Raw genomic sequence first — 22,743 nt, forward strand, 5'->3', positions numbered from 1 at the left:
GAGGGCGCTGCAGAAATTCCAACTCCCACCTCTTCTGTGTGTATTTATTTAAAAAAAAAAAATGTATTTTTTTTTTTTTTGGATTCAATCCTAGTTTGGTGTGTGAACCCGGCCAAGTTGTGTATCTGTACACACTACAAACCCACAACATGGACTGTGTACACCACACACAGTGCTCCTGTCCCGACCAGACACCTCCGGGCCCCGGGCCGCCCTCCCCAGAGAGAACCGACACCCAAAACAGAGCAGAAGTCATCACCTCCATGAAGTGTCCTTTGTTATCAAAGGGGTCGTTGGTCAATAAACCAGTGTTTCTCAACCAGGGCGCCCTCCAGCTGTTGCAAAACTACAACTCCCAGTGTCAGGCCCAAGGCCTGATTATTAAAATCCTATATGTGTATTATAAATTATATCTGTGTGTGATGGATTGTCCAGGACATGGGTGAGAGGTCATTCAGACGGTGAATCCTTTTGTGTATTGCATTTTATTGGGGGTCTGGCTGTTTGTTTGTATCTCCTTTTGAAGTCAGAGGCCCTTTGAAGCAACAGAGATGCCCCCCTGGTGGGATCAGAGGGGAGGGGGGAATGGAGTCTCCCTCCAAAAAGGCAGATATATAATATTTAACAATGCTAGACTCGGGGTGTTCAATGCTGGGCAACAAGCTGACAAGACCATCCTAAGAACAGCTGGAACTCACTCTCATGGACTGCTATATCATTATGCTGTAAGAACTTCATCTTTTGTTTTCTGAACTTGCCTTGCTAAACTCTTTTATATATTGTTTTATATATATATAGCACTTTGATACCTTTTATCAGATGAAATGTTTAATTAATCAGCTCTGGTCTTTGATCTCTAAATATAGGAGCTCACCTTTCTGAAGGCAGCTCTGGTGGAAACACGTTTATCTAAGGGTTAATTTGGTGACTTGCTGGGACTGGTAGTGGATACCCAGAGGTCTGGTGGCCTTAACCCTTGCACCATCACACTCTCTCTAATGTCTTGGCTGGACCGATAGGGTGTGATCGTGACAACTGGTGGCAGCGTCGGGATATATTTAGAGATTTTTTGTGCTTGCTGGATTTTACCTGTAAGGAAATCTTAGCACTAAAAAAGAAATTGCATACTTATTGCTGATCTTGTGGAGTATGATGCTCGTGCAGAAGAGCTGAGTGACATGAGGCAAAGTCCTACAGCTGGAACTGCCATCCAAGGACTGATATCTCCTGGGGAATACAACATTACTCCCCATCAGGACAGTACTCCACATGAGGCCTTGGACTCTTATATGCGGACTGCCTTACAACACCTTGGGAATGTGGATGCCAATATGAAACTCCAACTTCTTCTCCAGTACCAAACTGCTGAGAGAGAGGCACAGATACGAGCTCCAGAGAGAGAGGCACGAGCCGCAGAGAGAGAGAGAGTCCCAGGCACGAGCTGCAGAGAGAGGGGTACGAGCGGCAGAGAGAGAGGCACAGATACGAGCTGCAGAAAGAGAGGCCCAGGCACGAGCCGTAGAGAGAGAGGCGGCAGAAAGAGAGGCCCAGCGGAGGCATGAACTGGAGGTTCTGAGGCTTAGAGGGGAGGCTTTATCTGCATGCAGTGATGTGCAGGACCAAGGAGAACACAAACCTCGCTTGGAACATTTCCCCATGTTGAAGGATGGTGATCTGGATGTGTTCCTGAGGGGATTTGAAAAGGTTTTCCGGCAGTTCCATCTACCTAAGGAACAGTGGGGACGATATCTAACCCCACGGCTGCGAGGGAAAGCTCTGGATGTGTTTGCTTCGCTTCCCTCTTAGAGTGACCAGGTCTATGAGGCAATAAAATCTGCCCTGCTAAAAAGTTTTAATCTGACTCCAGAGACTTATCGGAAAAGATTTAGAACTATGCAACTAAGTGCCACAGAAAGCTGCACTCAACATGCAGGTCAGCTAAGGACTGCATTCAGGCAATGGACTGGGGGCCTACAAGTCACTACCTATGAGGCCCTGGAGGACTTAATGGTCCTGGATCAGTTTCTCCAAACACGGAGCTTTGAAGCCAGAGAGTGGATTTTGGACCGCAAGCCCAAGACAGCAACGGAAGCAGCAGAACTAGGAGATGACTTTGCCAACAACCGGGCACCGACAGCAAAGCGTGGATCTGCACAAGCTGGAGGGGAGCCACACACCCACAGAGCACCACCAGGCCAGCCAGGAAATTCTTGCCATCATCCCCAAAAGCAACAGGAGCCACATTGGGTCAGGGGGACACCCGCCGATGTTACAGATGCAACAATTTTGGGCACCTGAGTGCCAATTGCCCCAACAAAAATAATTCTCCACCAGTAGCTGGAGGACACACAGCCGTTCTTCTGGTGTCCGGAGCGGTGGAGAAAAGAGCGGATAACCTGCAGAGTGTAACTGTGGGTGACCGGGTGACAGTGGGTTTGCGAGATTCTGGAGCCTCATTTACCTTGGTGCGGCCTGAAGTGGTGGATACAGAGGACATCATCCGTGGAGGAACCACGGCTTTAAAAGGAATTGGAGGTGTGCGGCCTGCTGTGCCCATGGCCCGTGTGTACCTGGATTGGGGTACAGGCAAAGGTTTGCGGGAGGTGGGGGTCTCTGAGGACATCCCTGTTAATGTTCTGCTGGGGAATGATTTGGGTCGGATGCTCTGTCATTATGCTCCAGAGGACACTACCTGCACACCGGATGGGCTAGGAGAGAGCCCTGTTCATTCTGAGGTACTGTGCGAGACTTTGGGAGACACTGGGAGGGAGTGCAGGGGATTGATATATGTTTACCTGTGACTGAACCAGTAATGTTTTCCTAAAGTGAAAAGGGGTGTTTTGTAAAATGTGGTGACAATGCATTGCCAAAACCTAGTGGAGATGGGCTGGGGGGGGGGGGGGTTGGTGTGCCCCTGGTGACATTTAAGGAGGAGGGACCAGCAGTGAGTGATATGTCCCAATCCTGTGAGCCTAAGGAGGAGGAGGGAAGGAGTGATAGCCCTGTGTATGATGCCTGTAACATTGTTATGTCTGGAACTGAGGGGGAGGAAGGTAAACCCCAGGGAGGCATACCAATGGGGGCAGTGGTAACGCGTCAGCAGCGTGCCAGGGCTGCAGCTTTAAAAGGAAGGGAGGATGGTGATGCAAGGGGCAAGCTATGCGACTTGCAAGCTCCAGCAGAGGAAGGTAGAGATGCTAGTTCACCTGGGGGAAATGTGCTCCCTGATACCACGAGATGGGGGAGGGAAATTAGCATTTCCGGGAAGCTCTGCGCAGTGACCCTTCCCTTGAAGGGCTGAGACAACGTGCTGAACATACAGATGTTGCGAGTTCTGTGTTCATGGCAGAGGTCACAGATTAGAAAAATCGGATACTTCTCTGGCGCTCGCAGGATCCGTGTTGGTGGTCAATCAGGTAAAGACTCCAGGTTTGATAAAGAGTTCAGTCTTTATTTCTTCATAAAAAACAGACAACGCGTTTCGAGGGGTCACCCCCTCTTCCTCAGGTCATGGGCCATGACCTGAGGAAGAGGGGTGACCCCTCGAAACGCGTTGTCTGTTTTTTATGAAGAAATAAAGACTGAACTCTTTATCAAACCTGGAGTCTTTACCTGATTGACCACCAACACGGATCCTGCGAGCGCCAGAGAAGTATCCGATTTTTCTAATCTGTGACCTCTGCCATGAACACAGAACTCGCATCTTGACTGAACCGCCTCGACTATCTCGAGAAACGGAAGGACACAGGCTGCCGCGGATCACCATAGTTCTATACAAAGCCTACAACGGTGTCGCGCTCGCAGCGCGACACGAAAAGGTGAGCAGTTTTCATTCCCGTTCCACTTTACTCATATCCCCATGAGGTAACGGCACAGAGTGCGCTGGTCTTCTGTTCCCTTTTGTTCCCTTTTCTTTCTCTAATCAAGAACATACAGCTGTTGACACAGATGGGCATCGGGTATATTGGGAAAATGAAATCTTGTACTGGGAGTCCCTTTCCAAAGGCATGCTAGGGGCCCAGGAGGGAGAGAGGCCGTTCGTGGTTCCTAGGCAGTACAGGAAAGAGCTGCTGAGGTTGGCCCATGAGACCCCCCTGGCAGGACATTTGGGAGTGGCCTATGTGGTCATAGAGAAGAAATGTCTAGCTGTGGTCTGGGCTCTGCAAAAATTACAGCCATACCTGTACGGAAGGGATTTTACTGTCATAACTGATCACAACCCTCTACATTGGTTTGCAGAGTGTCCGGTAACAATGGCGCCTTGAAACAAATGCTAAAAACATTTGTACAATCGGAGGGCAGAGTCTGGGGAAAGTATTTACCCCATCTGTTATTTGCTTACAGGGAGGTACCCCAAGAGCCCACAGGTTTCTCGCCCTTTGAGTTATTATATGGTCACAAAGTGCGGGGACCCCGAGATTTAGTTAGGGAAGAATGGGAAGGGGGGCTACATGCCCCTGAGACTTCTGTGGTGGAGTATGTTCTGAGATTCAGGGACAGGATGCCGGCACTGACTGGGCTGGTACAGGACAAGCTCATAGCAGCACAGTCCAGGCAGAAGTACTGGTACGATCACAATGCAAGGGACCGGGTCTATGAAGTGGGACAGAAGGGAATGGTTCTGAACCCCATCAGGCAGAATAAGTTGCAGGCTGCCTGGGAGGATCCCTTCCCCATTCTGCAGCGCCTAGAACCCACCACATATGTAGTTGCCCTTGATGAGAAAGGTCAGAGGCCGAGACAGTACCACATTAATATGGCATACTATGACCCTGAGGAGGTGGTACTCAGTGTATGTAGTGCACCAGAGGAATGCTGGGTAGTGATCCCCTACTGGACCTAGTGGAGGAAGCTAAGAGCCAGGGATCCCTTCAGGATGTGGAGATCAATCCACAGATCTTAGCTGCAAAGAAAAGGCAGATAAATGAGGAAATGGGCCCCTTCAGTGCCATCTCTGCCTGTGAATGCAGGGCCTGTGGTGTCAAGAAGAGAAATAGATGGTTAAGGGAGACAGATCTATCAGCCTGGAGAGGCCAGATCTCTCTATCCCCATCATAAGGGGGAGGTGTCAGGTTATTAAAATCCTATATGTGTATTATAAATAACTGTGTGTGATGGATTATCCAGGACATGGGTGAGGGGTCATTCAGACGGTGAATCCTTTTGTGTATTGCATTTTATTGGGGGTCTGGCTGTTTGTTTGTATCTCCTTTTGAAGTCAGAGGCCCTTTGAAGCAACAGAGATGCCCCCCTGGTGGGATCAGAGGGGAGGGGGGAATGGAGTCTCCCTCCAAAAAGGCAGATATATAATATTTAACAATGCTAGACTCGGGGTGTTCAAGGCTGGGCCATAAGCTGACAAGACCATCCTAAGAACAGCTGGAACTCACTCTCATGGACTGCTATATCATCATGCTGTAAGAACTTCCTCTTTTGTTTTCTGAACTTGTCTTGCTAAACTCTTTTATAAATTTTTGTAACTGTATGTCATTTGTTTCTGTATTTTTATATAGTCAGCACTGTGATATCTTTTATCGGATTAAATGTTTAATTAATTAGCTCTGGTCTTTGATCTCTAAATATAGGAGCTCACCTTTCTGAAGGCAGCTCTGGTGGAAACACGTTTATCTAAGGGTTAATTTGGTGACTTGCTGGGACTAGTAGTGGATACCCAGAGGTCTGGTGGCCTTAACCCTTTCACCATCACACTCTCTCTAGCGTCTTGGCTGGACCGATAGGGTGTGATCGTGACACCCAGCATGCCCGGACAGCAAACAGCAAGGCAAAGGGCCTGGGGCTGACAGCACAGAGCTATTACATGTGCAACCTGAGCAGGGGTTTAGGCCTCCATCTGACTGTTGACCCCCATAGAGGTGTTTAGCGCGTACGCTAGGAGGCGTCTGTATCTGCATAGGAGCTGTATACACTAAACGGCATCACTTTGCCCCCTTAAAGGGGTACTCCGGTGGAATTTTTATTTTTTAATCAACTGGTGCCAGAAAGTTCTACAGATTTGTAAATTACTTCTATTTAAACATCTTAATCCTTCCAGTACTTATCAGCTGCTGTATGCTTCACAGTTCTTTTCTTTTTGAACTTCTTTTCTGTCTGACCACAGGGCTCTCTGCTGACACCTCTGTCCAGAGCAGAATAGGTTTGTTATGGGGATTTGCTCCTGATCTGGACAGTTCCTGACATGGACAGAGGTGTCAGCAGAGAGCACTGTGGTCAGACTGGAAAGAACTAAATAACTTCCTCTGTAGTATACAGCAGCTGATAAGTACTGGAAGGATTAAGATTTTTAAATAGAAGTAAATTACAAACCGTTTAAAGGAAATCTGTCATCAGAATCACCCGCACTAAACGTGTTACACAGGCTTGTAGTGCGGGTGATCCTGATTAAAACGCTTCTTACCTGGTTAAAAATGGTTCAGCGCTTCTTCAGATATCTATATTTTTAGTTTTCTGTTATTCCCTGGCTTGGGACTCAGTGGGAGGAGTTATCATCTCGGACTCGGCCACATGTCATTCTAACTGGGCGGAGCTGCCGCCCCCGGCTCATGAATATTCATGACCTTATCCTCGTAGTCTAATTCTTCTTTCTTGGTGTAAGTTCATGAATATTCATGAGCCGGGCAGCAGCTCCGCCCATCTAGAATGACGTGTGGCCGAGTCCGAGATGATAACTCCTCCCACTGAGTCCCAAGCCAGGGAATAACAGAAAACTAAAAATATAGATATCTGAAGAAGCGCTGAACCATTTTTAACCAGGTAAGGAGCGTTTTAATCAGGATCACCCGCACTACAAGCCTGTGTAACATGTTTAGTGCGGGTGATTCTGATGACAGATTCCCTTTAACATTCTGGCACCAGTTGATTTAAAAACAAAAAAAAAGTTTTCCACCGGAGTACCCCTTTAACTTTACTCTGTCCTCTGTTTTGCAGGAAGAAGAGTTCAAGTGGCTCCTGAAGGAGGAGGTGCACTCTGTTCTCAAGCAGCTGCAGGACATCTTAAAGGTACGCCGCGGGTCACATGACCAAAAAACGCTCACACAATATGGCTGCCGCCACGTCCGCTCTTCCTCACCTATCGGATCCGATCAGTTTCCTCCACATAGTGTGTGAATGGCGCTCGTACTCCATGATCGCACTGTTGTCTGATAGTCCGGCATGGTTTTGTCCTGTAGACGCCGGAATATTGTGTAAATGTTGTGCCGCCATGTTTATGGTGTCCTATACGGTGGTTCTAATCCTACAATGTCCTTATTAGGAGGCATCTCGGAGGTTCACCTTGCCCAGCGGGACTGCAGATGGCGCCACCAAGCAGGAGAACTTTGTCTTGGGAAGCTCCAGGTAAGTGATGGTGCGGGAGAGGCTTTGGATCAGGCCCAGATGGCGATAGGTGACTCTGCTCCTTCTCTGTCCTCAGCACCGACCAGGTGAAAGGTGTCCTGACGCTGCAAGGAGACACCCTGTGCCAGGCGGTGAGTATCTCAGGGTGGGGGGGGGGTCACATCCTCCAGTGTTTCCCAACCAGAGTACCTCCAGCTGGAAACTTCAACTCCCAGCATGCGCGGACAGCCTTCCATACTTTTCCGTGAGGACATACTGCCTTGAGAACACGGCAAAAAATGCTTAAAACAGAGCTGATTTCTTCCAAAAAAAAACAGCGCCACACCTATGCTCAGGTTGTGTGTGGTATTGCAGCTGAGTTCCATTTAAGTGAATGAAGCCAAGTTGTAATACCACACATGACCATGTGTTCACTCCCCATATTCAGTCTCTTTCACGTTCTTGTCACCTGCATCTCAAAAACATTTCCAGAATCCGCCCGTTTCTCACTACTGAATCTGCTAAAACTCTCATTATTGCTTTGATTCACTCCCGCCTGGACTACTGTAACTCTTTACTAATAGTCCTTCCTTTCTCCAAACTCTCTCCTCTCCAGTCCATCCTTAATGCCGCAGCCAGACTCATCTTCCTCTCCAGCCGCTACACCGACCCCTCCTCCCTGTGCCAGTCACTACACCGATGCCTCCTCCCTGTGCCAGTCACTACACCGATGCCTCCTCCCTGTGCCAGTCACTACACCGACGCCTCCTCCCTGTGCCAGTCATTACACCGACGCCTCCTCCCTGTGCCAGTCACTACACCGACGCCTCCTCCCTGTGCCAGTCACTACACCGACGCCTCCTCCCTGTGCCAGTCACTACACCGACGCCTCCTCCCTGTGCCAGTCATTACACCGACGCCTCCTCCCTGTGCCAGTCACTACACCGACGCCTCCTCCCTGTGCCAGTCACTACACCGACGCCTCCTCCCTGTGCCAGTCACTACACCGACGCCTCCTCCCTGTGCCAGTCACTACACCGACGCCTCCTCCCTGTGCCAGTCACTACACCGACGCCTCCTCCCTGTGCCAGTCACTACACCGACGCCTCCTCCCTGTGCCAGTCACTACACCGACGCCTCCTCCCTGTGCCAGTCACTACACCGACGCCTCCTCCCTGTGCCAGTCACTACACCGACGCCTCCTCCCTGTGCCAGTCACTACACCGACGCCTCCTCCCTGTGCCAGTCACTACACCGACGCCTCCTCCCTGTGCCAGTCACTACACCGACGCCTCCTCCCTGTGCCAGTCACTACACCGACGCCTCCTCCCTGTGCCAGTCACTACACCGACGCCTCCTCCCTGTGCCAGTCACTACACCGACGCCTCCTCCCTGTGCCAGTCACTACACCGACGCCTCCTCCCTGTGCCAGTCACTACACCGACGCCTCCTCCCTGTGCCAGTCACTACACCGACGCCTCCTCCCTGTGCCAGTCACTACACCGACGCCTCCTCCCTGTGCCAGTCACTACACCGACGCCTCCTCCCTGTGCCAGTCACTACACCGACGCCTCCTCCCTGTGCCAGTCACTACACCGACGCCTCCTCCCTGTGCCAGTCACTACACCGACGCCTCCTCCCTGTGCCAGTCACTACACCGACGCCTCCTCCCTGTGCCAGTCACTACACCGACGCCTCCTCCCTGTGCCAGTCACTACACCGACGCCTCCTCCCTGTGCCAGTCACTACACCGACGCCTCCTCCCTGTGCCAGTCACTACACCGACGCCTCCTCCCTGTGCCAGTCACTACACCGACGCCTCCTCCCTGTGCCAGTCACTACACCGACGCCTCCTCCCTGTGCCAGTCACTACACCGACGCCTCCTCCCTGTGCCAGTCACTACACCGACGCCTCCTCCCTGTGCCAGTCACTACACCGACGCCTCCTCCCTGTGCCAGTCACTACACCGACGCCTCCTCCCTGTGCCAGTCACTACACCGACGCCTCCTCCCTGTGCCAGTCACTACACCGACGCCTCCTCCCTGTGCCAGTCACTACACCGACGCCTCCTCCCTGTGCCAGTCACTACACCGACGCCTCCTCCCTGTGCCAGTCACTACACCGACGCCTCCTCCCTGTGCCAGTCACTACACCGACGCCTCCTCCCTGTGCCAGTCACTACACCGACGCCTCCTCCCTGTGCCAGTCACTATCCCCAGCATATCCCCCCAACATATCCCCCCAACATATTCCCCCAACATATTCCCCCAACATATTCCCCCAACATATTCCCCCAGCATAATCCCCCAGCATAATCCCCCAGCATATCCCCACACCTCTTGTTTGAATAGTTATTGTGTAATTTTATGTCTGATACTTGTCTTTGTTTGTACCCCATAATTGTAAGCGCTGCGGAATCTGTAGGCGCTATATAAATGTATTATTATTATGACCTGAGGACAGGGGTGGCGCTGGTTTTAGAAGAAAATTGCTCTCTTCCTGGATAATCCGTTTAACGGCCATGCAGCGCAGGTGACTGGTGAACGATCTGCTGTGTCGTCCCGCCAGCTCCACTACATCATGAACATTCTGCTGCCAGATAAATTTGCACGCTTCGTGCGGGATCGGTGACTGATTTGCTCACTTTTTTTTTTTCTTTTCTTTGCAGGAAGTGAACCTGAAGGTGGCGAGGACCAATCAGCTGCTGCACTTTGCATTCAGGGAGGACAAACAATGGAAGATGCAGCAGGTCGGTCTTAGACTTACCCCAATATTTTTACGTCTCCAAACTATGGACCTGCAGCTGTTGCAAAACTACAACTCCCAGCATGTTGGACTATATAGTAGTATATGGTATAGGTCAGTGTTTCCCAACCAGGGGTGCCTCCAGCTGTTGCAAACTACAACTCCCAGCATGTTGTAGTATATAGTATAGGTCAGTGTTTCCCAACCAGGGGTGTCTCCAGCTGTTGCAAAACTACAACTCCCAGCATGCCCGGACAGCCGTTGGCTGTCCGGGCATGCTGGGAGTTGTAGTTTTGTAACAGCTGCAGGTCCACAGTTTGGAGACCACTGCTGTATACGGTGTACAGGCCTAATGTCTCCTCCATTTTTGTTTCTCCAGATTCAGGATGCCAGGAATCACGTGAATCAGGCGATTTACCTGCTCGCTAACCGGGGGGAGAACTACACCTTCCAGACGGGGTCAGAGGTGCTTAAGGTGAGTGCCTGGGGGTCACCCCGATCACATGCACACAGTAGAATCCTATAGTTTCTTCCTCTTATCTGGTTACCCGTCTGTGATGTCGCCCACTTTTTTTTTTTTTTCTCTCCCGCAGCTGATGGACGCCGTGATGCTGCAGTTGACCAGAGCCCGCAATCGCCTCACGACACCCGCCACCATGACATTACCGGAAGTGGCCACCAGCGGCCTGACGGTAACAAGTCTGCTTATTACACTGCTGATTTCATTCAAAACAGCGCCACTCTACTCCTCAGGTTGCGTGTGGTATTACAACCTTGTTCCATTCACTTTAATGGAACTGGGCTGCAACCTGAGGGCAAGATTGGCCTCTCCTGACCTGTCTTGTATGCTCATGGAATTACAACTCTGGGTCGCCGATTCTTATAGCTCGGTGTTGTGCCGTTCCTCTGTTGTTGTTACTGGAAATGTAGGACTGAAATTTTTTTACCTGTTGGGGGCGTGTCCCAGCACTGTCAGAGATTATCCAATCAGAGCTGACCGTGCCAAGAACACTCCTTCCAAGTGGTAACATCTAGTTGGCTCTTTCATTTCCAGTAAGAATAACAGAGGGACGGTGCAGCACAGGACTGTGAGAAAAGGTGCATCTGTCATCTGTGTGTGTGGTATTGCTGCTCAGTTCCATTGTAGTATATAAAGCCAAGTTGTAATGCCAGACATGACCTGAGGACAGGGGTGGTGCTGGGGTGTGTGTGTGTGTGTGTGTGTGTGTGTGTGTGTGTGTGTGTGTGTGTGATTTTAAAGGGGTATTCCAGGGGGGAAAAAAAAAGTTAAACAGATTTGTAAATTACTCCTATTAAAAAAAAAAAATCTTAATCCTTCCAATAATTATCAGCTGCTGAAGTTGAGTTGTTGTTTTCTGTCTGGCAACAGTGCTCTCTGCTGACATCTCTGCTTGTCTAGGGAACTGCACAGAGTAGAAGAGGTTTGCTATGGGGATTTGCTTCTACTCTGGACAGTTCCCGAGACAGAAGCGAGCACTTAGACAGAAAAGAACAACTCAACTTCAGGAGCTCATAAGTACTGAAAGGATTAAGATTTTTTTTTTAATAGAAGTAATTTACAAATCTTTTTAACTTTCTGGAGCCAGTTGATATATAAAAAAATGTTTTTCTGGATCAGCTATGTTTTTTCCATTCCTGGATAACCTCTTAACCTGTTCCTACACATTAGAAAACGGTCGGGCAAACCCGCCAATTACAGAGGGATCAGCCCACCCATCTGTGTATGGCGGCCTCCAGACTTTTCATAAAGAGAAGGATTGGGCATGCCTGATCCTTCTATCAGGGAGATGATCTTTCGCTAGAAGAGTCTGGCGGCGGCTCGTTCTCCTAATAACCCATTCATGCTTAGCAGAGTGAGTATGGGGGGTGAGAAGAGAGAGATAGCGGTGTGTTTAGTCAGCGACCAATGGATGATTTGATAGCAGTACTACAAGCCCCAGAATTTTTCAAATAAATACAGACCGTCTGGACATGCTTTAGTTGGTAAGTTCAGCTCTGCTACAACTGTTTAAAGGGGTACTCCGGCGCTTAGACATCAAATCCCCATAAGATGCCTGATCGCGGGGGTCTTGCCGCTGGGGACCCCCATGATCTTGCACGCCTCCCCCCCCCCCCCCTCCTGTTAAAATCAGTCCCCGTAGCGTGTTCACTCCGGGTCTGATTACTGTCGATCACGGGGCCAGAGCATTGTGATGTCACGGCTCCGCCCCCCTCCCCCCGTGTGACGTCACGCTCCACCCCCTCAATGCAAGCCTATGGGAGGGGGCGTGACAGCTATCACGCTCCCTCCCATAGACTTGCATTGAAGGGCGGGGGGTGACGTCACCCGGGGGTGGAGTCGTGACGGCACGGTCTCACGTGCCTAGATAAGATGTCTAGGGGCGGAGTACCCCTTTAAACCAGTGGTCTCCAAACTATGGTTCTCCAGCTGTTGCAAAACTACAACTCCCAGCATGGCCGGACAGCCGAAGGCTGTCCGACCATGCTGGGAGTTGTAGTTTTGCAACAGCTGGAGACCACTGATTAGAAAGTAATTTTGCTGCAATACTAAAACATGATCCTGACCACCAACCCCTTTGCGATCAGTAAGACTGAATGCGGATTCTGCAGCCTCCTGGATTCTGCAGTCTCGCGATGGTCACTTACTGTCTCTTGGGTTGTGTGTCTGATTTATTCTCTTTTTTTTCCTTAGAAAATGTTCACCCCGTCGCTCCCCTCAGACGTTCTGCTGAATTTCTATGTGAATGTGAATAAGCTGTGCCTCCTGGTCTACCAGCTACATGCTCTGCAGCCCAACTCCACCAAGGTAAGACATCCCCCCCCCCCCCAAGAAGGTGCTGCTCCACAGGGCTCATGGTAGGAGAAGAATGTGTTCAGACCTGCCAGAATTTGCAGCACCATCGCTATTCCAACTGTGCCGTTTTTGTTTCGTTGTTGTAAATGGGTCATGTGATCACCAGTCTAACAGAAAATCCTAACTGACCCAGGACACTTCCTCTGACACATTAAGCACAGACTTCCTGTGAAGATCCCTCCTTATAGTTCCCAGACCCCCTCCCCTCCCAGATCTGTGTACTGCTGCTATCTGTATAGGATCAGGATACATAAAGGGGGGGGGGGGGGGACATTTATCAAACTGTTTAGGCAGTCTATATTTGTCTTTCAGAAAGTCTGTCTTTTTTTTAGTTGAGACTTTTATGTAACTTTTGCTTTAGAGCCCTTCTCCGCAGAAATAGTAATTTGGTCTAAAATAGAGGATAAAATGCAGTGGTCAGGAATTTATCAACTGAGACTATTTTATTGGAAAGTCTCAAAGTCTCATCAACGGAAAATACACCGGAATGTCAGACCTGTCAGAAATCCAATATAAATATTAATCCTTCCAGTACTTATCAGCTGCTGTATGCTACAGAGGAAGTTTTTTTATACTGCTGCTGTTATCTTTATGGAATAAGGATATACAGTACAGTAGTTATACACCTCCCCTCCAGCTCTTCCTGTATACTGCTGCTTTCTCTATGGTATCGGGATATATAGTAGTTATACCCCTCCCCTCCAGCTCTATCTGTATACTGCGGCTATCTCTATGGGATCAGGATATATAATATTTATATACCCCCCCCCCCCCACCAGCTCTATCTGTATACTGTATATCAGCCGAAAGCTGTCCGTGCATGCTGGAGATTGTAGTTTTGCAACAGCTGGAGTCACCCTGGTTGGGAAACACTGATCTAGATAGTGTTGTTTTGGCTTTGGGCCTGTTCTCCAAGCACAGCTTCCATGGCACAGATGTAGCAGAGCTCACGGCCCCTATCGTGCCAGTGCAGTTGGCACCAGTTTACTGTATTCTCACTATTGTTTCCTTCCCTTCTAGAACTTCCGACCAGCCGGCAGCTCTGTCCTTCACAATCCAGGAGCCATGTTGTGAGTATAATCGCTCTGTATCCTTGTGTCCTGCTTATGGCTCGTAACCAGAGTGTGGAGCCATATTAGAAGTTCTTATTGGTGGGGGGGGGTCCGGGAGCTTACACTCACTAGGCAGGGTTTTCCTAACAGTGTGTCTCCAGCTGTTGCAAAACTACAACTCCCAGCATGCCCAGACAGCCGTTGGCTGTCCGGGCATGCTGGGAGTTGTATTTTTGCAACAGCTGGAGACACATTGTTTGGACCCCCACCAATGAAGGGGTGGTGCTTGACACATAAATTCTTAGTCAGGCTCCGCCCCACTCAAGGGGTAATCCAACCCTAAAATAAATTAAATAAATAAATAAAGATATATCTATCCCCTATTTACAGGATAGGTGATAAGTGTCAGATTGCAAGGGGTCTGACCACTGGGACCCCCAGGGATGTGTAGAACAGAGCCCTGACTCCCCCTGCTGAGTGGAGCAGTGGACTGCGCCCCCAACCATTCATTCTCAATGGAAGCACTGGAGACCCCTAAGCAATGTACGCGGGCGCCGTCCACCACTCCACTCAGTGCCGGAAGATGGGGGTCCGAGAGGATGGACCCCCTGCAGTCAGACACTTATCCCGTATACTGTGGATAGGGGATATGATGTGCTTTTTATTTTTTTGTTTATATCCTTAGGGCTTGCTGGACTACCCGTCTCAGTAGTTCTGGATTTAACTTTTGCTTCTCTATTCACAGCCAGTATACAGCTAGAGCTGGAGGGGAGGTGTATAACTACTATATATCCTGATCCCATAGAGATAGCAGCAGCAGTATACAGATAGAGCTGGAGGGGAGGTGTATAACTACTATATATCCTGATCCCATAGAGATAGCAGCAGTATACAGATAAAGCTGAAGGGGAGGTGTATAACTACTATATATCCTGATCCCATAGAGATAGCAGCAGTATACAGATAGAGCTGGAGGGGAGGTGTATAACTACTATATATCCTGATCCCATAGAGATAGCAGCAGTATACAAATAGAGCTTGAGGGGAGGTGTATAACTACTATATATCCTGATCCCATAGAGATAGCAGCAGCAGTATACAGATAGAGCTTGAGGGGAGGTGTATAACTACTATATATCCTGATCCCATAGAGATTGCAGCAGCAGTATACAGCTAGAGCTGGAGGGGAGGTGTATAACTACTATATATCCTGATCCCATAGAGATAGCAGCAGCAGTATACAGATAGAGCTGGAGGGGAGGTGTATAACTACTATATATCCTGATCCCATAGAGATAGCAGCAGTATACAGATAGAGCTGGAGAGGAGGTGTATAACTACTATATATCCTGATCCCATAGAGATAGCAGCAGTATACAGATAAAGCTGAAGGGGAGGTGTATAACTACTATATATCCTGATCCCATAGAGATAGCAGCAGTATACAGATAGAGCTGGAGGGGAGGTGTATAACTACTATATATCCTGATCCCATAGAAATGGCAGCAGCAGTATACAGACAGAGCTGGAGAGGAAGTGTATAACTACTATATATCCTGATCCCATAGAGATAACAGCAGTATACAGATCTGGAAGGGGAAGGGTCTAGAAGCAAGGATTTAAATTTAGTTATGGATTTAAATTTTCTCCTCTAGTCACATCCAAAGCTCCACAAATAATTAGCCCAGTTTTCTGCTCCTATAGAGCAATGCATTCTGGGAGTCCACATGACAGGTGTGTTGGGTCCCATGACTGACAGCAGGGTGGACAGGACCTGTGTCTGTTTCCAAGGGCAGGTAGCAGAATTCTGAATACAGCTCTGGATGTGATTGGAGAATAGCTGGATCCCTCTGAACTCATTACTTATTTTCTGTACCCGTCACAGTGAGCTGAACAACCAGCGCTTCGAGGTCAGCCAAGTCCATAAAGTGGAGTGCGTGGTGCCGTGGTTGAATGACGCCTTGGTCTTCTTCACCGTATCTCTGCAGCTCTGCCAGCAACTAAAGGACAAGGTACATCTCCTCAAACCAGTCATCCCTTACCTGTAGCAAAACTACAACTCCCATCATGCCCCGGCCACTTCCTATGTGATTGGAGTTTAAAATACAATGAAATTCATGATCAGATTATAGGTAACTTTATGCTGTAAGGTTTCTCCAACCGGTGCCTCTCCGGGTGTTATAAAAACTACGACTCCCATCATGCCCCTGACCGCTTTGAATGTAAGTATAAAGCACAATGCAGTTTATCATCAAAGTATAGGTAAATCTGTGCCATAAGGCAGTGTTCTCCATCCTGTGCAAAACTACAACTCCCATCATGCCCCTGACCGCTTTGGTGAGCATGAGTTTGGAGGGAATGAGCCCCCTCTTAAAGGGGTATTTTCTATTTAAATCAACTGGTGCCAGAAAGTTAAACAGATTTGTAAATTACCTCTATTAAAAAAAAAAATATCTTTATCCTTCCAGTACTTATTAGCAGCTGTATTCTACGGAGGAAATTCTTTTCTTTTTGAATTACTTTTATTGTCTTGTCCACAGTGATCTCTGCTGACACCTCTGTCCGTATCAGGAACTGTCCAGAGCAGGAGAAAATCCCCATAGCAAACCTATGCTGCTCTGGACAGTTCCTGACACGGACAAAGGTGTCAGCAGAGAGCACTGTGGACAAGACAAAAAAGAAATTCAAAAGGCAAAGCATTTCCTCTGTAGCATACAGCCGCTAATAAGTACTGGAAGGGTAAAGATTTTTAATGGAAGTAATTTAACCATTTTTTAATGGAAGTAATTTACAAGTCTGTTTTAACTTTCTGGCACCAGTTCATTTAAAAAATAAATAAATAAAGTTTTCCACCGGAGTACCCCTTTAATTCTCTCTAAAATCACATCCAAAGCTTTTATTTAGAATTCTGCCACAAGACCTTGAAAACCAGCACATGTCAAGTCCCCACCTTGCTGTCAACCATGCAACCCAAGCCTGTTGCCTAGGCTCCCAGAATGCACTGCTCTACAGCAACAGAAAACCAGGCAAATTCTTTGTGTAGCTTTGGATGCGACTAGAGAAGTAAAAGTTAAAAGGGTATTCCGCCCCTAGACATCTCATCCCCCTATCCAAAGGATGTCTGATCGCGGGGGTCCGATTGCTTGGACCCCCCCACGATCTCTGTGCAGCACCCGAAGTTCGTTTAGAATGCTTGGTGCGGGCGACAGGGTTGTGACATCACAACCACGCCCCCACCTCATCATGCCACGCCCCCTCAATGAAAGTCTATGGGAGGGGGCGTGGCACAGCCACTCCCATAGACTTTCATTGAGGGGGCATGGCGTGATGTCACGACCCCGCCACCCGCTCCAAGCATTCGGAACAAAATGTTGCCAACGCTCAGGCAGCGGAGTACCCCCTTTTTTAAATCCTGTTTTAGCAGTCATCCAGTGTTCTCCAACCTGCGCCTCTTCACCTCTTGCAAAAAACACAACTCCCATCATGTGGTGACAGGGTATAATGGGAGTTGTAGTTTTGCCCCAGCTGGAGAAGCACAGGTTGGGAAACACTGCTATACAGCAAATATCTGCTATAACTGAGCACTTGAAGCTATTGTGTTTGGGACTTCTGGTTACCAGGAACGCTTTAACCCTTCTCGCCTTTTTCTAAGTCAGTGTTTCCCAACCTGTGGCTCTCCAGCTGTTGCATAACGACGACTACAGTTGTCGTTTTGCAGAAGCTGGAGAGCCGCAGATTGAGAAACACTAGTCTAGTAAGGTCTTGGGTATGATGGGAGTTGTGGTTTTGCAACAACAGGTTAGAGAATACTACCATGAAGCATTCCTGTTTTATTTTATTTATTTATTTTTGCACATAATAAATATATATGCAAAAAAATTTCACTGATAGAATTTCAATCAGTAGGACTGCAAACCCATACCTGCAACATCGGCTATAATAGGTAAGCACAAGGTATACACAAGAACCTCTACAATATTCTCTAATAATAGCATGTGCTGCAATATTATATATTATATATAAATATATTGCAGCACATGCTATTAGAGAATATTGTAGAGGTTCTTGTGTATACCTTGTGCTTACCTATTATAGCCGATGTTGCAGGTATGGGTTTGCAGTCATACTGATTGCAATTCTATCAGTGAAATTATTTACTAATGCTGCCTACATGAATCCTCTGTGCAGAGAGAGGTTGTGGTGTCTTATCACTACACCTGGCCAACTTATTAGGCTGCTGGTGCTGGAGGTCACCTAGGTGAACTGGTGATTAGACATACAAGTGGGTTGGAGTCAGTTCCCATCATGTGCAGTTTTGATGGCTTTTAGAGATGAAAGAGATTTTGACCTATAATCACAATTGTGTTATGAAGATTTAAAGTCTTTAGGCTGTGTTCACGTGTTGCATTTTTTTTTCCAGATTTTTTTAAATATCTTGGCAAAAATGACATTTTTCTGGGATTTTCTGGTAAAATGGTACCATTGTTGTCGCAGTTTTGAGAAAATCGCGACCATAAACAGATGGGAAAATAAAATAAAATAAAAACCGCAATGTGTGAACACTTCCTTGGGTAGTGTATCATTTCTTTATATACTGATCCCATAAAGGCAGCAGTATACAGATAGAGCTGGAAGAGAGGTGTATAACTACTATATATCCTGATCCCATAGAGATAACAGCAGCAGTATACAGAGCTGAAGGGTAGAACTATATCCTGATCCCATAAGAGATAGAGCTAGATGGAAGGTGTATACAAGGTGTATAACTACTATATATCCTGATCTCGTATAGAGAGCAGCAGTATACAGATCTGGGAGGGGAGGAGTCTGGAAGCTAGCAGGAGGGATCTGATGGGTGATGTCATCCTGTATCACAGGAAGTCAGCTGACTCAGAACTGACCACTTCCTCTGACACATTAAGCACAGTGGGAAGGTTTATCAGAACCTGTGCAGAGGAAAAGTTGACCAGTTACCCATATCAACCAATCAGATCGCTTTATTTTTTTTTTTTTTTAAAAAGGCCTCTGAGAAATGAGAGAAGCCATTTGATCTCCCTTAGTGATTTTCAGTGGGTCAGACTGGTGATCACATGACCCAATTACAGTAATGAAACAAATGACTGCAGCTGTACCCAAATAAAACAATGCTGTATGGAGTTGCATGGTGCTTTTATACCACCTGGCCACTAGGGGGAGCTGTTCAAGTTCTGCCTACACACCAGTAACGGGTGCTTCCTTCTCTTCTCAGATCTCCATATTTTCCAGCTATTGGAACTTCCGACCGTATTAAGTTCCGGGAGCCGTATAGGAAAGAGGCGCTGTGTCTGCCGGGCTGAGGATGTGTCTATTACAAGCAAGGACTATGGTTTGCTGGAGCCGGGACGTAGACGTGAGCGATGGGACCCTCAGTACGTCATGTCCTCGGCAGTGCAGAAACCTTAACGCATGAATGCTGTCACGTCATGTATAGTCACTAGTCATTTAACCCTGCCCTGTGCAGTGGCGAAGAAGGGAAATTGTCCATGTTCTCCAGTGCAATAGATCCATCCTGCTCCCCCCCCCCCCCCCCCATGTCCTTTTGTGCCGCAATGGCAGTGATGGTTACAAAAAAAAATAAAAAAAATAAACATGGGAAAGCTGGGTGACCACCACCCAGCTTTCCCAGACTCCCCAGATATGAAGCAGGCCTACACTACAGTCAATACATTTTATAAATATAGTATATATTTAATGCACTACATATCCTCTATATCAGTGTTTCCCAACCGGTGTGCCTCCAGCTGTTGCAAAACTACAACTCCCAGCATGCCCGGACAGCCTTTGGCTGTCCGGGCATGCTGGGAGTTGTAGTTTTGCAACAGCTGCAGGCTCACTGGCTGGGAAACTCTGCTCTACATGCTGGAAAATATTTAAAGGGATCCTCTACTTGTCCTATTTTTTTTTTTTATTTAAATTTTTTCTATCATTGTTGCAGTTTATGAAAGTGTTTAATCCAGGAATAGAAAAATAAAGCTAATTTGTTCCAGGAAAAAAAAAATTTAAAAAAAACAGCCCCTCAAGTTATGTGCAGTATTACAACTTGGCTCTATTCACTATAAACAACTGAACTGCAATACCACATACAGCCTGAGGACAGGGGTGGCGCTGTTCCTTCTTTTTTTTTTTTTGTTCCGGTCTGTTCACACGGACAGAGTCTGCTGCATATTTTTCCGTCAGCTGATTTTTTTTGCCAACCATTGACGTGAACAGGTAGCAAAATCAGCTGCGCAAAATAAAGAATTCAATCCTGACTCTCCCCCCTTTAAGGCGATGTTCACACCTGGTCTTTAGTTAAAATTACTGACCGAAATACTACAAAATGGAACTGACTTATGAGGAAAAAAAAACTATAATGGAAAGATTTGCCGCTCCCTGATTTTTAGTTAATTTTATTTTATTCTTTATTATATTTTTGCATATTTCTCTTTTTCACCTTCATTTTTCTATGTATACTGTGAATTTTTGTTTGTTTTTGTAACTATGAGCAAGAATGTTCTAGAACTTTCTATGTAGCCACAAGGAACAAGTTGATATCGGCGCTTACCAGACTGTGCGGCACTTATATCCTTCACGGTATGCCCTTTAATTTTTTTATTTTTTTTTGTGTGTGTGTTCTTCCTTTTGTATATAGCATGATGGGAATATATATATATGTGTGTTCTAGAATAAAGAGTGTTTTATGGAGTCTCGGTTTGTGGCTGACGCAGTGTTGTCTCTTGTCGTTGTCTCGCATTGTGAAGCTGCACCTGGTCCCCCGCGAGGAACAATGGAAGGGAAGGCAAAGGCGGATCAAGCTCCGATATATGAGCCTGAGCTGGGGAAAGTAGGAATGGGTTAAAGGGGTACTCCGGTGGAAAACGTTTTTTTTATTTTATTTTTATTAAATCAACTGGTGCCAGAAAGTTAAACAGATTTGTAAATGACTTCTATTTAAAAAAAAAAAAAAAAAAAAAAATCTTAATCCTTCCAGTACTTCTTAGCGGCTGTATACTACAGAGGAAATTCTTTTTATTTTTGGTTTTCTCTTCTGTGACGACCACAGTGCTCTCTGCTGACATCTCTGTCCATTTTAGGAACTGTCCAGAGCAGCATATGTTTGCTATAGGGATTTTCTCCTACTCTGGACAGTTCCTAAAATAGACAGCAGAGAGCACTGTGTGGTTGTGACGGAAGAGAAATCTAAAAAAATAAATAAATAAAAAAATTTCCTCTGTAGCATACAGCCGCTAATAAGTACTGGAAGGATTAAGATTTTTTTAATAGAAGTAATTTACAAATCTGTTATTTCCACCGGAGTACTCTTTTAAACTGTTATATACAGGTTCATTGCATATATAACGAATGTCTCCGACCCCCGCAACCCCCCCCCCCCCCCCCTTTCCATATTAGAAACGCATCTGGCTTTCAGAAATTCCTGCATCATGGTATAGATTCTACTACTACAATTTTTTTCAAAGAGTGTGTCTTCAGCTGTTGCAAAACTACAACTCCCAGCATGCCCGGACAGCCATTACGCGTCTTCCCCCCCCCCCCAAGCCTGCACTGTTCACACAGGAAGGGGTTAGACATTCATGCTGCATGTGCCAAATTCTGAGCCTCACATCGGTATGGCGCCCTAGAGATCTGGATCCATCTGACCAGGTCATGTTTCTCTATAGAGATCTGGATCCATCTGACCAGACCATGTTTCTCTATAGAGATCTGGATCCATCTGACCAGGTCATGTTTCTCTATAGAGATCTGGATCCATCTGACCAGGACATGTTTCTCTATAGAGATCTGGATCCATCTGACCAGGTCATGTTTCTCTATATAGATCTGGATCCATCTGACCAGGTCATGTTTCTCCACAGAGATCTGGATCCATCTGACCAGGTCATGTTTCTCTATAGAGATCTGGATCCATCTGACCAGGCCATGTTTCTCTATAGAGATCTGGATCCATCTGACCAGGACATGTTTCTCTATAGAGATCTGGATCCATCTGACCAGGCCATGTTTCTCTATAGAGATCTGGATCCATCTGACCAGGCCATGTTTCTCTACAGAGATCTGGATCCATCTGACCAGGTCATGTTTCTCCACAGAGATCTGGATCCATCTGACCAGGTCATGTTTCTCTATAGAGATCTGGATCCATCTGACCAGGCCATGTTTCTCTACAGAGATCTGGATCCATCTGACCAGGCCATGTTTCTCTATAGAGATCTGGATCCATCTGACCAGGACATGTTTCTCTATAGAGATCTGGATCCATCTGACCAGGCCATGTTTCTCTGTAGAGATCTGGATCCATCTGACCAGAACATGTTTCTCTATAGAGATCTGGATCCATCTGACCAGGCCATGTTTCTCTCTAGAGATCTGGATCCATCTGACCAGGCCATGTTTATCCACAGAGATCTGGATCCATCTGACCAGGTCATGTTTCTCCACAGAGATCTGAATCCATCTGACCAGGTCATGTTTCTCTATAGAGATCTGGATCCATCTGACCAGACCATGTTTCTCCACAGAGATCTGGATCCATCTGACCGGGTCATGTTTCTCTATAGAGATCTGGATCCATCTGACCAGGACATGTTTATCCACAGAGATCTGGATCCATCTGACCAGGTCATGTTTCTCCACAGAGATCTGAATCCATCTGACCAGGCCATGTTTCTCTATAGAGATCTGGATCCATCTGACCAGACCAT

At 47.3% G+C, this 22,743-nt stretch overlaps 1 protein-coding gene across 1 annotated transcript in view; it reads left to right on the forward strand.

Annotated features, from left to right (window-relative positions):
* The window catches only part of ROGDI (rogdi atypical leucine zipper), a 25,111-nt gene extending 4,367 nt beyond the window's left edge, over positions 1 to 20,744 (forward strand). The window contains exons 2-11 of the mRNA XM_056537134.1: positions 6,946 to 7,017; positions 7,271 to 7,353; positions 7,430 to 7,484; positions 10,002 to 10,082; positions 10,458 to 10,553; positions 10,672 to 10,770; positions 12,792 to 12,905; positions 13,974 to 14,023; positions 15,891 to 16,017; positions 19,254 to 20,744. Of these exons, the coding sequence (XP_056393109.1) occupies positions 6,946 to 7,017; positions 7,271 to 7,353; positions 7,430 to 7,484; positions 10,002 to 10,082; positions 10,458 to 10,553; positions 10,672 to 10,770; positions 12,792 to 12,905; positions 13,974 to 14,023; positions 15,891 to 16,017; positions 19,254 to 19,295 (819 nt within the window). The 3' untranslated portion in view covers positions 19,296 to 20,744. The remainder of the gene's footprint in view (positions 1 to 6,945; positions 7,018 to 7,270; positions 7,354 to 7,429; positions 7,485 to 10,001; positions 10,083 to 10,457; positions 10,554 to 10,671; positions 10,771 to 12,791; positions 12,906 to 13,973; positions 14,024 to 15,890; positions 16,018 to 19,253) is intronic.
* Positions 20,745 to 22,743: the final 1,999 nt, after the last annotated feature.

This window comes from Hyla sarda, chromosome 8 (genome assembly GCF_029499605.1).
Source record: "Hyla sarda isolate aHylSar1 chromosome 8, aHylSar1.hap1, whole genome shotgun sequence".
NCBI classification, from domain to species: Eukaryota; Metazoa; Chordata; class Amphibia; order Anura; family Hylidae; genus Hyla; species Hyla sarda.